This window comes from Perognathus longimembris, chromosome 9, assembly GCF_023159225.1.
Source record: "Perognathus longimembris pacificus isolate PPM17 chromosome 9, ASM2315922v1, whole genome shotgun sequence".
In the NCBI taxonomy this organism is placed as follows: domain Eukaryota; kingdom Metazoa; phylum Chordata; class Mammalia; order Rodentia; family Heteromyidae; genus Perognathus; species Perognathus longimembris.
In genome coordinates this window covers 26,593,447-26,606,994 of record NC_063169.1, presented here as the reverse complement: position 1 = coordinate 26,606,994, position 13,548 = coordinate 26,593,447, and the positions used below count along the sequence as shown (strand labels likewise).

The following is a 13,548-nucleotide window of genomic DNA, read 5'->3' as shown; positions in this document are numbered from 1 at the left end:
TTTTTTAAGAAATCTTTGGCTCTTTAATGTAAGTGCAGCATATGGACTTTTAAACACTAATATTAAGAAACATAGCTAGAAACACTTAGTAGTGTGTTTTTTTATTTTGCCAAGAATAGGGTTTGAACTCAGACTTACATCTGCATCTCTAGTAGTTAGCTACCAGAGACCCTGACTTTAAATGTTTGTATATAGGCAAGTAAGTGCATGTGATAGTGTCTATCCATGTAATTTAAAAATAAGTTTTAACCTTTTTTTACCCAGTGCTTTCAAATGAGACTGTATAATTTGCCAGTGACTGAAGTTACCTAGTTAGCGAACTTGTAAGTGTCAGTTTGTTGATTTTTAGGTTTCACCAGAAACAGTTGATGAACCAAAGCCAAAATGAAGAGTTTGTTCCTATTGAAATAAGGGTACCCCTTTCACCTGAGCATTCAAGCCCTGTTCAAGATTGCCAGGGAGTCCAGGAAAATGGTAAGAAATTAACATATCTCTGATCACTTTCTTGTCATTTAATTTACTAGATATCATAGCACATATATATTTTTTAAATTTACTGTATTGTTAATATAGAGGTGATTAATATAGGGATTACAATTACATAAGTCAGGCAATGAGTGCATTTTTTTCATACAGTGTCTTCCCTTCCCTCGTTCTCTCCCAGTCCCTCCCTGTCATCTCCACCCAGGAGTTGCATAGTTCACTTTTATTGATGTCCACTGAGCTCCACTGCTGCAGCTTTTTACCCTTTTTCCTTTAAGTTTTGTGCCCTCCCCTCACCCTCTTAAAGATATATGCATATATATATACCATATATATATATATATATATATATATATATATATATACCATACATAGGTAAAGACGACAGAATCATCAAAAACTAAAATTTAGCCAGGTGCTGGTAGCTCACATCTACAGTCCTAGCTACTTAGGAGGCTGAGATCTAAGGATTGTGGTCCAAAGCCAACTCGAGAGTCTTCTCTTTCTTTCTTCCTTCCCTCTTTCTTCCTTCTTTCCTTTCCTTCTTTCTTCTTCCTTCCTTCCAAGAAAGGAAGAAATCTTCCTTTCATGTGTATATGCCAGTACTGGGATTTGAACTCAGGGCACTGTCCCTTAGCTTTTTTTTTGCCCAAGGAACACATACTACCACTTGAGCGACAGCTTCACTTCAGGTTTTTTGCTTTTTAATTGGAAATAAGAGTGTCATGAACTTTTCTGCCCTGGTTGACTTCAAATCATGATCTTCAGATCTCAGTCTCCGACACAGGAGACCTGTTAGGATTATAGGCCTTATCCACAAGTGCCCAGCTAGGAAGTGAGTTTTAAATCTGATTTAACTCTAACTTAAATTTAAATTGGCATGAGGCTAGTGGTGATGAAATCTGCAGAAGCTAGAGTATATGCTTGGCTCCAAGTGCAATCCCCACGTCTCCACTGCCCAGGGTGGGAGCGGGGAGGGGGGATAATTCAGAGTTCTGCGCTTGCTTCTCCTGGCCTCACCACTATGTACCTCTTTCCTTTGCTAATTTAATAAACTGTGGTCATGAGCACAGTAAACGTTTCTAGTTCTATAGGGTTAGGATGGTCTTGGAAACCTGCCCAATTTTCAGTCACCCAAGGCAGCATATTTCATAGTGGGGCTTGGCACGAGCTCAGCTGAGCCCAGCTCCTTAAACCCTACCCTATCCCACAGCTTTTAGAAGCTCAGAGAAAATCAGAGCTGGTAGCCAGAAGTGATGAATCTGCACCTCAATGTTGTCAAGGGACGAGTGGAGCAAGTGACTAGCCAGTTTTGTGCCAAGAGAACGAAGGGAGCTTTTGGGTGTGGAGTATGTATTCTGAAGAAAATTTGAAGAACTTTTTGAAGTCTTAATAAATCATAGTTAAGTAATAAAGAACAGAGGAACAGAGAAAATGGGTAGAGAATCAACCCGGGGGTGGAGGGTGTGGTAGGGAACGGAACAGAACCAAAGTGCATAGAAGAAAGCACAGTCAGCCTGAGGGAACTGAGGATCTGGTAGCCACAGGCCCTTGATCTAAAGCTTCTGGAAGGGCTAGTACTCTTGTGCATGCCAGTCCTCAGGAACTAACCTTGCCCCAGGGAGTCCTGAGCTGTGAGCAGATAGCACAGTCAGAGCTCACTTGACTTAAGACATGGTTGCCCTCTCCTTTTTCTTTCTTTTGTTTTTCTTTCATTTCTTTTTTGCTTTTCTGTGCCAGTCTTGGGGCTTGAACTCCAGGCGTGGGTGCATCCTGAGTATTTTTTTTTTTTTTTTTGGCCAGTCCTGGGCCTTGGACTCAGGGCCTGAGCACTGTCCCTGGCTTCTTCCCGCTCAAGGCTAGCACTCTGCCACTTGAGCCACAGCGCCGCTTCTGGCCGTTTTCTGTATATGTGGTGCTGGGGAATCGAACCTAGGGCCTCGTGTATCTTGCCACTAGGCTATATTCCCAGCCCCCATCCTGAGTATTTTTGCTCAAGGCTAGCACTCTACCACTTGAGCCACAACTCCACTTCAGCTTTTTTGGTACTAAGAGTCTATGGACTTTCCTAGGGCTGGGAATGTGGCTTAGTGTAGGGTGCTTGCCGAGCATGCATGAAACCCTGGGTTCAATTCCTCAGCACAACATAAACAGAAAAAGCCGGAAGTGGCTCTGTGGCTCAAGTGGTAGAGTACTAGCCTTGAGCAAAAGAAGCTCAGGGATAGTGCCCAGGCCCTGAGTTCAAGTCCCAGGACTGGCATACACACAGAAAAAGGGTCTATGGACTTTTCTACCTGGGCTGGCTTTGAACTGCATTCCTCAGATCTCAGAGTCCTGAGTAGCTGGGATTACAGGCATGACTCACCAGCACCCAGCTATGCCCTATCTTTTTCAATCATTTTTCAACTCTGATCAAATACCTAGACTGAGGTAAGGAGCTGGTAGTAAGGGAGAGAATAGAAGGATGGCCTTCAGTGAGCAGGTCAGCCCAGGTGGACATCCCCTCTGACTCCCCAAGTAGCCTTCTGACTCCAAGTGCTATGATTTAGAGGAAGGGCCCCCTATTCAAAGTGATGTCCTATACACCACCTAAAATTCTACTAATTAGAGATTCACTTAGCTTATCTAGCAATCTCCCATAACAAGGTCAGAGGAATGGCCATTGACAACTCAATATAGAATCAATAAATCAGATTGCCTTCCTAACTCTGAACTTCGCTGCTTTATAGAAAAGGATCACTACCATGTGGTTAGAGTAGGTAGGCTCCCTGGGATGGAGTCTGGACTTGGATGGGGAGATGATGATGATGATGATGATGATGATGATGATGATGATTATTATGGTGAGCCTGGAAGAGCTGTCTGAGGAAAAATACTATTTGTCCATTTCCATAGCTCCTGGCACAGGGTGGAACCTCAGTACTTAATGAATGGTTGAATGGATGAATAAATAATTGCTTCTAATAGGAAATCATGTGAATGATCAGATTCACCCTGGCCAAATAATTTCCTGTTTAGGATGTGAGGTTTTTTCTTTCCAGGTAGGCACTTTGGTCTCCTTGTATGGGTTCATGGATTTTTTTTGTTGTTATTGTTGCTCCTGATTTCTTTTTTCCTACCCAAAATACACCAAGTTTGTCCTTCATTTTCCTTTTCTGTCCTCAATTTAATTCTAGGTTTCATGAGGGTCTCAGAACATTTGGGAAGCATTTGAGTCAGTTTTTTTTAATAGGACAGGAATGTTTCTAAACAGATTTGCACTCAAGAACAGAAGAAAGTTGAGTTGAGAAGTGTGACACAGACATAGTATGAGCAAGGTTGGTGCTAAGTGCAGCTGGAGACCCCTGAACTCAGACAAGGGGTGTTGGCCATGGTGTGGTGTGGGGCACAGGGCCAGCAGGTCCATGCATCCACTGGTGATGTCCTGGCACGGGAGCCCCTAGGAAAACACTGACCAATAGATTAAATTGAAAAATATATAAAAGGCAGGAAATATCAACCTGGAGTATTTATCAATGGCATGGGTGTTCTGGAAGAGGCGAAGCCCCATCTGGCCCCTGAGAAGCCCCTTCTTTCTGTTGGAGCTGGACTCGCTGCTCAGGGCCAGGTGAACCACTATTTTGTCTTGCCTTTCTTCTTCTGGCAGAATATGGCTTCTTGGGTACCCAGCCAGGCTGTTGGCTTCAGATTCACTGTAGCTCCCATCCAGCATCATAGTTCTTGAATGAAGCATTCCACACATGCATGGGAACTGCAGGCAGCAAAGACAAAGGGCTCCGTGAGGCCTTGTGAGACCAGCAGAGCCCCACAGCTCCTCAGAAGTATAGGGAGATGGACCTAGACGACCTACACACAGCGCTGAGTCCAGTGATTCCCTGGTGTGTGAGAATCATCAGAGCCATGCCCAGGCCCCATTCTAGCTTCATTAGTTTAAAACTCCCCGGTGCTGATCCTGTACAACCAGAATTGAGAATGACTCTGGAGGCCACCCCAAATGCAGAGGCCAAAACTGAGAGATTGTTGCTATAGAATTAACTAATCAAAGGTCCGTTACTCTAGCACATGCCCACTGCATGTTCTTCTGCATTTCAGAGCCAGAAATTGAGGAGGGAGGTGCTATTTTGTTTTAAAGCACAATTTAGCTCTGTAGCCCAGACTGATCTCAAACTTCCTTCCTCTACTTCTCAAATTCTAGGATTTCAGGCCCAGCTTGACCCAGGAATTTAAAGCCATATATTCTGATCCTAGTGCAGGATTCCACCTCTTTGTTCAGGAATTAAAAAGAAAAAGACAAAGCACAAAACATTAGGAAAGGCTGAGACTATAGCTCAGTGGCACAACACTTGCCTATAGCATATATTAGGACCTAAGTTTGATCGCAGCACCACTAACGGGGGTTGGGCAGACAGACAAAAACAAAGAGACAGAGACAGAGAAACACATGCAGAAACACACACACACACACACACACACACACACACACACACACATACACACAGAGAGAGAGAGAGAGAGAGAGAGAGAGAGAGAGAGAGAGAGAGAGACTAGGAAAAGGACTGTTCTCACAAGAGTTACATGTAGCCAGGTGCTGGTGGCTCACTCCATAATCCTAGTTACTCAGAAGGCTGAGATCTGAGAATTGCAGTTCAAAGCCAGCCTGGGCAAGAAAGTCCATGAGACTTATCTCCAAAGTGGCACTGTAATTCAAAGTTATGGAGTACTATCCTTGATCAAGAAAGCTCAGGCATGCTGATTCTACTCATAATCCCAGCACTGTAGAAACTGAGGCAGACCCAAGCCTTGGTGATTTGGTCCTGTAATCCTAACTACTAGGAAGGATCATGTTTCCAGGCCAGCATGTACTGCAAAAAGTTCATGAGCTCCCATCTTAACCAATAGGTGAGTGTAGTGAGGCACCCCTGTTTTTCTCGCCACAGTAGGAAATAAAATAGGGAGATCGAAAAAAAAATGGAGAAAAAAAAAAAAAAGAAAGCTTAGGAACAGTGCCCAGGCCCTGAGTTCAAGCTCCATGACAATTTATTTTTAAGTTACATGTAAGAGTTAAGAGTTGGGCTCATGCTGTAATCCTAGCAACTAGAGAGGTGAGTAGAAAGATTGTGGTGCACAAAGGCACCATAGCTATGTGCATCTGATCATATAAAATATTTAACAAAATGAACTCCAGAAAATGGAAACAAGAAATTATTTTGGGGGCTGGGAATATGGCCTAGTGGCAAGAGTGCTTGCCTCCTACACATGATGCTCTCGGTTCGATTCCCCAGCCCCATATATATGGAAAACGGCCAGAAGGGGCGCTGTGGCTCAGGTGGCAGAGTGGTAGCCTTGAGCAGGAAGAAGCCAGGGATGGTGCTCAGGCCCTGAGTCCAAGGCCCAGGACTGGCCAAAAAAAAAAAAAAAAAGAAGAAGAAATTATTTTTGGGGGCTGGGAGTATGGCCTAGTGGCAAGAGCACTTGCCTCCTACACATGAAGCTCTCAGTTCGATTCCCCAGCACCACATATATGGAAAACGGACAGAGGGGGCGCTTGTGGCTCAAGTGGCAGAGTGCTAGCCTTGAGCAAGAAGAGGCCAGGGACAGTGCTCAGGCCCTGAGTCCAAGGCCCAGGACTGGACAAAAAAAAAAGAAATTATTTTTCTGTTGCTATTTTTACTTTCTTTTCCTTTTACCGTGTTAGTTCATTTATTGCTCTTTGAGAGGTTAACAGAGGGCACAGAATTGGTGGGACAAAGGGACAAATTCAGCAATGGTACTCACTAGATACTATGTTGAAAATGAACTACAGTATATAACTTGTAGGTGGGGATAGGAGGGGAAAACAGAGAGAAGCAAGGGAAAGGATGATATTGTTCAAAAAGAAATGTACGCTTCATCTGATGTATGTAACTGTAACCCCTATGTACATCACTTTTATAATAACAATAAATACATTTTTAAAAAAAGAAAGATCATGGTCCAAGGCCAGCCCCAGCTATGTGTAAAACAAGAGCTGGTGGCATGTACCAAGCAGCTTGAACTCAGGTGCTGTCCCTGAACTTTTGTGCTCCAGGCTAGCACTCTACCACTTGAGCTATAACTCCACTTCTAGGTGGTTGTTTTTTTTTGTTTTGTTTTGTTTTTTGTAGTTAATTGGAGATTTAAAAACTCACAGACTTTCCTACCCAGGCTAGCTTTGAACCATGATCCTCATATCTCAACCTCCTGAATAGCTAGGAATACAGGTGTAAGCCACTGGTGCCTGGGGAAGGTGTTTAGATTTAGTCACATCCAGACCTATAAAACAGAGGTGCTGACAGTGGGGTTTATGTATTTATTTTTAATAAAATAAAGTACAGGGATTTTCTTTGCTTTAAAAACTGAAATTCTCTCTGAAATGAAAACAGACTTTTCTCCTAAGACTTGGAGTTAGAATCAGGAAATACAAAAAAAAAAAAATTAGGACAAATACATTTCGTTTTCATTCTCAGCTTGTTCCTGAGAAGAGAAAGGTACGTGTGGTGTGTTAGTCATGTCTAGATAATCAGCCTAAGCCAGGTACCAGTGGCTCATACCTGTAATCCTAGCTCTCAGGAGGCTAAGATCTGAGGATTGCGGTTTGGAGCCGGCCTGGGCAGAAAAGTCTGTGAGACTCTTATCATGAATAAGCCACTCAGAAAAAGGCAGAAGTGGCACTGTGGCTCAAGTGGTAGAGCGCCAGCCTTGAGCACCCAGCTCCCAGGTCCAGAGTTCAGGGAGTGCCCAGGAGTGGCACACACACACACGATAATCAGCTGAATTTCACAATGGAGCAGGGTAGAGGAGATCCTATCCTGTACCCCTCCAGCAGCACTTCCCTGGATTGGAAGCAAAGGGCTCAGGACAACTTCCATATAAGCTATCCCCTGAGATTCTTACAATGCTGTAGATGGTAGAATGAGGGCTCTGTCATCTCTTCTTTATAAATGAGGAAAATGAATCCAGCATTGGTGGCAGAGTTGGGTCTAAACTCAACTTCCTGTTCCTTGTCTTTGTACAAAGACTTTCTGCTTTCTGGGATTCTTTGGGTGGAAGCTAACACCCATTCTAAAATAGGCCAACTCTCTTTTGACATAAAATCTCTATTTTCTGCATGCATTACTCCCATACCAGTCCTTTTTGACCAACCTCCTCCTTCTCTTCCCACCCATAGCTCTGACCTAAAGGAGGAAGTGAAGGAACTCTCCTCACCTGCCCACAGTGCCGGCCCCAGACCCTTGCCTCATGGTAGTTACCTTCTCCCGCAGCTTCCGTTCCTTCCACTCCTGCACGGTGGTCAGGTAGTTGACGGCTGCGTACTCCAGCACCGAGAGGAACACAAACACGAAGCTGACCCACAGGTAGATGTCCACGGCCTTGATGTAGGATACACGGGGCATGGAGCTGTTCACTCCCGTGATGATTGTGGACATGGTCAGTACCGTCATGATTCCTGCAAAACTCAGTCTCAGTTCCCCTACCAACAGCAGCCAGCACAGTGCACACATCTCCCAGAATCACAACTCCACGTCTCGCCATCCTAAAGTCCCCAGATGCATCTCCACCTGGTACAAGGAGCTGCTCCCCAAGCAGCCTGGTCTGTCACCCCACACACTACCTCCCTCGTGTGCCCCTCCCCTTCTCTCAGCTATCTGGGGAGACAGGCCCTCTGTGATGGTGACATGCGGACAGGAGAGGAAAGCTGCAGCTAGTCCAGACCCTAATGTGGAATTAGAAATCTCATTCAAGCAAACTCTAAAGGAACATCAGGGAACCAGCAGGGCTGGGTGCTGGTGGCTCATGCCTGTAATCCTAGCTACTCAGAGATCCGAGGATCACGGTTCAAGACAGCCTAGGCAAAAATGTATGAGTGCGATTCTTATCTCCGTTAAGCCAACCATGTCAGAAGTGGCACTGTAGATCAAGTTAGAGAGTTAAAGTCTTGAGCAAAAAAGCTCAGGGGCAGCACCCAGGCCCTGAGTTCAAGCCCTAGGACTGACCCAAAAAAAGAGAAAACAGCACTCATAGGATATCCCTGAAGACTGAAGAAGTTTGGCGAAGGCCCACCACATTACTTTCTATTCCACGGTGCTTTGCCATGAGCCCTCCCAGTCCTCAGGGCTCAAGCTGACCTAGTCCAAAACATAACCGGGTAATAAATTCTCCTCTGGAATTCAGGACCTGGAAAGGCGCTAAAACCACAGTTCTCAACAAAGCAGCTGAAATTTCCCTTCCCTGAAATCAAGAAATCATGTACTTTGGGCCCTGCCACCCTTCAGGCTGTGTAAACAAGGCCTGTCATGGAAGGTTTGGTATTTACACAGTCCCGCTTTGACATTTGAAGAATCATCTTATTTACCTAAGCACTGAGCTCTGATACCGCCAGTTGGGGGAGTCTTTACCCCAAATAGGCTATGGCTTTCTGAATGGATGCAATCCAAGTGAGTGTTGTTTGAACTCCCTGAGGTTTTCATAGTGTAGTAGAGGAAGGTGAAATGTCATCTGAATGGTGGGCAAGAAGTAGGCCAAAATGTTCTCCTTTCTGCTTCCAACAGCCCATCAGTTAAGACCTCTGAAAAATGACTTTATCTTTCCTTTACCTACTGATGAGTTGGAAAAAAATAATAACCACCCTACCATGCCTCGTCAATTGCTTTACCCAATGATACTCTGGCCGGCACAGCTCTGTGGTCAATCCAGAAGGACACCCAGGAAAGCATGACCATCAGGGTGGCAGGGAAATAGGTCTGGAGCAAGAAGAAGAAGATGTGGCGATGTAACGTGAAGTTAATGTAAAGTCGGTTGTACCAACCTAGAAGAGATAGAACATTGTAAACATACTTGTTGCCAGTGATCTCTATACTTAAAAACTGTACGCGTACATTTTTCAAAATGGTGATCTTTATGCCATTTGTATCTTTTGGGTTTTTTTTCCAGTACTAGGGTTGAACTCAGCTCATGCTTGGCAGGCCAGGGTTCTATCATTTGAGCCATCCTTCAGCCCCTTTTGCTTGTGTTCTTTTTCTAATAGGGTCTTGCACGTATTCCTGGGCCAGCTTGGGCTGTGATCCTCCTATTTCCACTTCCCATGTAGCTGGGATGACAGGTATGCACCACTTTGCATAGGTTTTTATTGATTGAGATGGAGTCTTACAAACTTTTGGCCCAGGGTTGGCCTCAAATTCACAGCTAGAATTACAGGTGTGAGCCACTGGCATGGCTGGGCCATGGATAGCTTATTAAAAAAATTTTTTTCATGTGCTGCAATAGTTGAGAAACATTGACTGAGAGCAGTGATTCTCAAAGTGGTGTTTTCTGGCCAGAAGCAAAGGCTTTGTGAGCCCACAGGTTGTTGGGTTCTCAGAGTGTCCAGTTGGCATTCTGCTTTATACCAAGAGAACTGCATGGACTAAGAGTAATGGTCTTTCAACTTTGATGAGCACCTGTGTGCTTCCTCACCGAGGACTGACTCCCTGGGCTTGCAGGGGGCCCCGAGATCTGCTTGGGGAGCACATTCCTCTGACAGCTGGAGGCAGGTGGCCTTCGGGCTGCACTCAGAGCAACATTTTGAGGGGACAGAGTGGAAGGTGAGAACTGAGTCTGGAAGGGAGGGTTGGGTCAATAAGAAAAGACTGCTGAGTGGCTTTCTGGTTGTTTGCATGCAAAGGTGCTTTCAGTGGTGTGGATAAATAGGTGATCTTCAAGTATGGTAGAAACAATCACTAATTCATCTGGTGGTGTGTCCAATCTTGCCAGTTTTCCTTACTCAGATTGGCATTCATCAAGTGAATCATATTGCTTATTAGGTTTGTATAGGCTCTTCCTGGCTCTCAAGGATTATTTATTTCATATCCTTCCTTCTAAGAAATACACTGAAGGATAGGGGAGAGCTTTTTTTTTTTTTTTGCCAGTTCTGGGCCTTGGACTCAGGGCCTGAGCACTGTCCCTGACTTCTTTTTGCTCAAGGCTAGCACTCTACCACTTGAGCCACAGTGCCACTTCTGGCCGTTTTCTATATATGTGGTGCTGGGGAATCGAACCCAGGGCTTCATGTATACGAGGCAAGCACTCTTGTCACTAGGCCATATTCCCAGCCCAGGGGAGAGCTTTGAACCTGCAGGTTTCTGAATGGGATCGCCACCTCCATGTGGTACATAGCAAATAACAGGAGCAGAGGACACGTTTTGATCTGTACTCTAGGAAGGCTTGAGTGGAAACAAGACAGACAAGCATGCTATCCCAATGTAGAGAATGCCTAAGACACACACACAGAGTGATTCTGATAGACTGCTTGTCTTACCAGCTGTGCACCTTCAATAACTACCTTAATCCCTGAGTCTCAGTTTCCCCATCTGTAAATAGGGAAGAACGATATTAATACCAAACACCATAGATATGTTGGGTAGAAATTAGTAAAATAATACAAAGCAGTTAAGACAGTGGCACATAATCGAGGTTATAAAAGATACTCTTAACAATGGCTTTGTTGATTTGAACTTGCCAAGAAAAGAAAGTCAGGGTGAAAGAAATGGATGGAGGTGAGGCCCATGGCATGTGCCAGCGCAGGCCTGGGGCTGTCCTGTCATGAGCACAGCCTTGGCAGGGCCCCATTCTCCAGTGTTCCACGTTCCTGCCAGGGACGTGTAGGTGGAGCAGGGGAACAGCCATGCTGTCTATGTCGAAGCCAGAAGAAGCTCAAAGCCTCACACTGAAGGGCTCGGGCTGTTCAGTGCTGGGATAAAGGGCAATGAAACAAGACCTACTGGGGTCCTATGGCCACTTCCCAACTGCTGTGGGCTGAACTGTATCCCCTAAAAACATACATGGATGTCCTAACTCCCAGGACTCATCAAGATGAGTTTGTATGCTGAATTTGACATGTAGCTGCCATCAGGTAGCCGAGGTCATACTGGAGCAGGGAGGCCCCAGTCCAATGATCGGCGTACTGTCAAAACAGGAGAACTTGGAGCCAGAAGCCCAGGGAAGACCACGTGAGAACACACAGACACAGGGACACTGTGTGACAACAGAGCAACAAGAGTAATGCAGTCAGAGTCAAAGATGCCAAGGACTTCTGGCAACACCGAGGCTGGAGAGGCAGGAAGCATCCTCCCCAGCCATCAGAGGGAGTGCGGCCCTTGGACCCCTGGCCTCAACAGCTGTGAGAGTGAATCCTAGTTGTTTCAGTCACTCAATCTTCCATACTTTGTGACAGGAGCTCTGAAAAATGAATCCATGAGTGAAAGGTGAGATTTGGGGGAGAATTGGCAAAAGGATCCTTCTAAAACTTCAAACATAGCCCCAGGTCCAAAAAAGAAATTGGATTGGGGTAGATCACATTTCCTTGGGAAGCTGTCAGCAATCAGATTATAGAATCATATATGGCCAGGTATGGTGGCACACTCCTGTAATCCTAGTTACTGTGGAGGCAGAGACAGGAAGATCAAAAGTTCAAAGCTGGCCTAGGCAAAGTTCTGTAGACTGTATCTCAAAAACAAAACAAACAGGATAGAAGCGACTCTGAAGTGCAAGGGTGCTTGCCTTACATAAAGGAGGCTCTGGGCTTAAACCCTAGCACCTGGGGTATGGAGGGAGGACGAAAGGAAAGAAAGGAGGGAAAGGAGAGAGGGAGGGAGGAAGGAAGGAAAAATATGCTCCCCATCCTTGAATAGTTGTACAGTTAAAACAAAATGTCTTGTATAGGGTGCTTGCTAAGTTGTGCTACTTCTAGGGGAGGGATCTTAGAGGATAGCCCTACCCCCCCTTCTCTCTTTCTCTCTCTCCTTTTGTTTGTAAGTGCTGTTTGTATTTTGGACTCTGAATTCTTTTAGTAATGCAGAAAAAGCAATTCTAATGCATTTTCTTCCACATTTGAATCAGAGTGTGCAAAAGTTAGCTACCAGTGCTGCTATAGAAGGCAAGTCTGGAAGTCGTGTGAAACTTCTGAATCAGAAACTGGGACAAGGAGATCTTCTCATCTGTTTTCAGGGATTCATCACCATTCTTCCAATACAGCATTAAATCTTCATCTGTATATGCATCTTTAAGGAGAAGCAGATAAAGTGAATGTGAGTCCTCTGCCTCTAAACTGGATGAAGCAACAAGGAAATCCTGTGCCAGAGTAAAGATGCATTCAGACTGAACAGTGTCTTAAGACTCAGGGTTTCTAAGATGGCACAACATTGGACAAGGAGTAAAGGAATGAAAGGAATGGGAGCCACTGATACTTACAGCTCTCCAGCTCCAAAGAGCAGGTCTGGGAGTCCAAAGGAAAGTGGCTGAAGTCCATGTTGCACATGGCCGTGACTGTAATCCTACACAACCAAAATGCACGTGTTGGCTTGACACTGAGTTAGTGTCTCCTGTGTCTGCCCAAAGCAAGGGAGCTGCAGCCCGCGGCCTGGAGCAGCTGCCTCCCCCAGTCTACTTCCGACGTTGGAAACACACGTAAGCAAGTTGCCGGCTATTCATGGCAGGCACCTGACCTCTTCCACCCATCACTGTCCTTCAACTCAAAGCCAGAAAGTGCCTAGTATTAGCATTTAATTCTGCTGAACTATACAGGTAGGCCAGGAAGATGTGTAATAAGACTGTTAAAATATTGAAGTTACTGTAGAAGCCAATCTGAAATAACGGCTATTGTTGTATGTGTGTCTATGTGTCTGTGTGCATGCATACACATGCACGCACTGATACTGGGGCATGAACACATGGCCTCATGCTCTCACTTGGCTTATTTTGCTCAAGGCCAGCACTCTACCACTTGAGTCACACCTCCACTTCTAGCATTTGGGTGGTTAATTGGAGATCAGAGTATCACAGACTTCCCTGCCCAGGCTGGCATTGAACCATGATCCTCAGATCTCAGCCTTCTAGCATACAGGGGGGGAGCCACTAGCATCTAGCTGTTACTGTATTTTCAATCTTTATTACCAGTCAACTAGAATGGTAGACTCTCGGGGGTAGAAAGTACATAGGTTATGGCCTTCACCTACTCATTGAGGTCAAAGTAGCCTTCATCCCAGTGATGAAGAGGAAGTCACCACCTCACCA

General features: G+C 45.2%; 1 protein-coding gene across 1 annotated transcript in view; it reads right to left on the bottom strand.

Moving 5' to 3' along the window:
* Window positions 1-3,651: 3,651 nt before the first annotated feature.
* The window catches only part of Gabrr2 (gamma-aminobutyric acid type A receptor subunit rho2), a 31,545-nt gene continuing 21,648 nt past the window's right edge, over window positions 3,652-13,548 (bottom strand). Inside the window, exons 5-9 of the mRNA XM_048353846.1 lie at window positions 12,727-12,809; window positions 12,396-12,536; window positions 9,155-9,307; window positions 7,752-7,948; window positions 3,652-4,234 (exon numbers count right to left, since the gene is read on the bottom strand). Coding sequence (XP_048209803.1) covers window positions 3,923-4,234; window positions 7,752-7,948; window positions 9,155-9,307; window positions 12,396-12,536; window positions 12,727-12,809 — 886 coding nt within the window. The 3' untranslated portion in view covers window positions 3,652-3,922. The remainder of the gene's footprint in view (window positions 4,235-7,751; window positions 7,949-9,154; window positions 9,308-12,395; window positions 12,537-12,726; window positions 12,810-13,548) is intronic.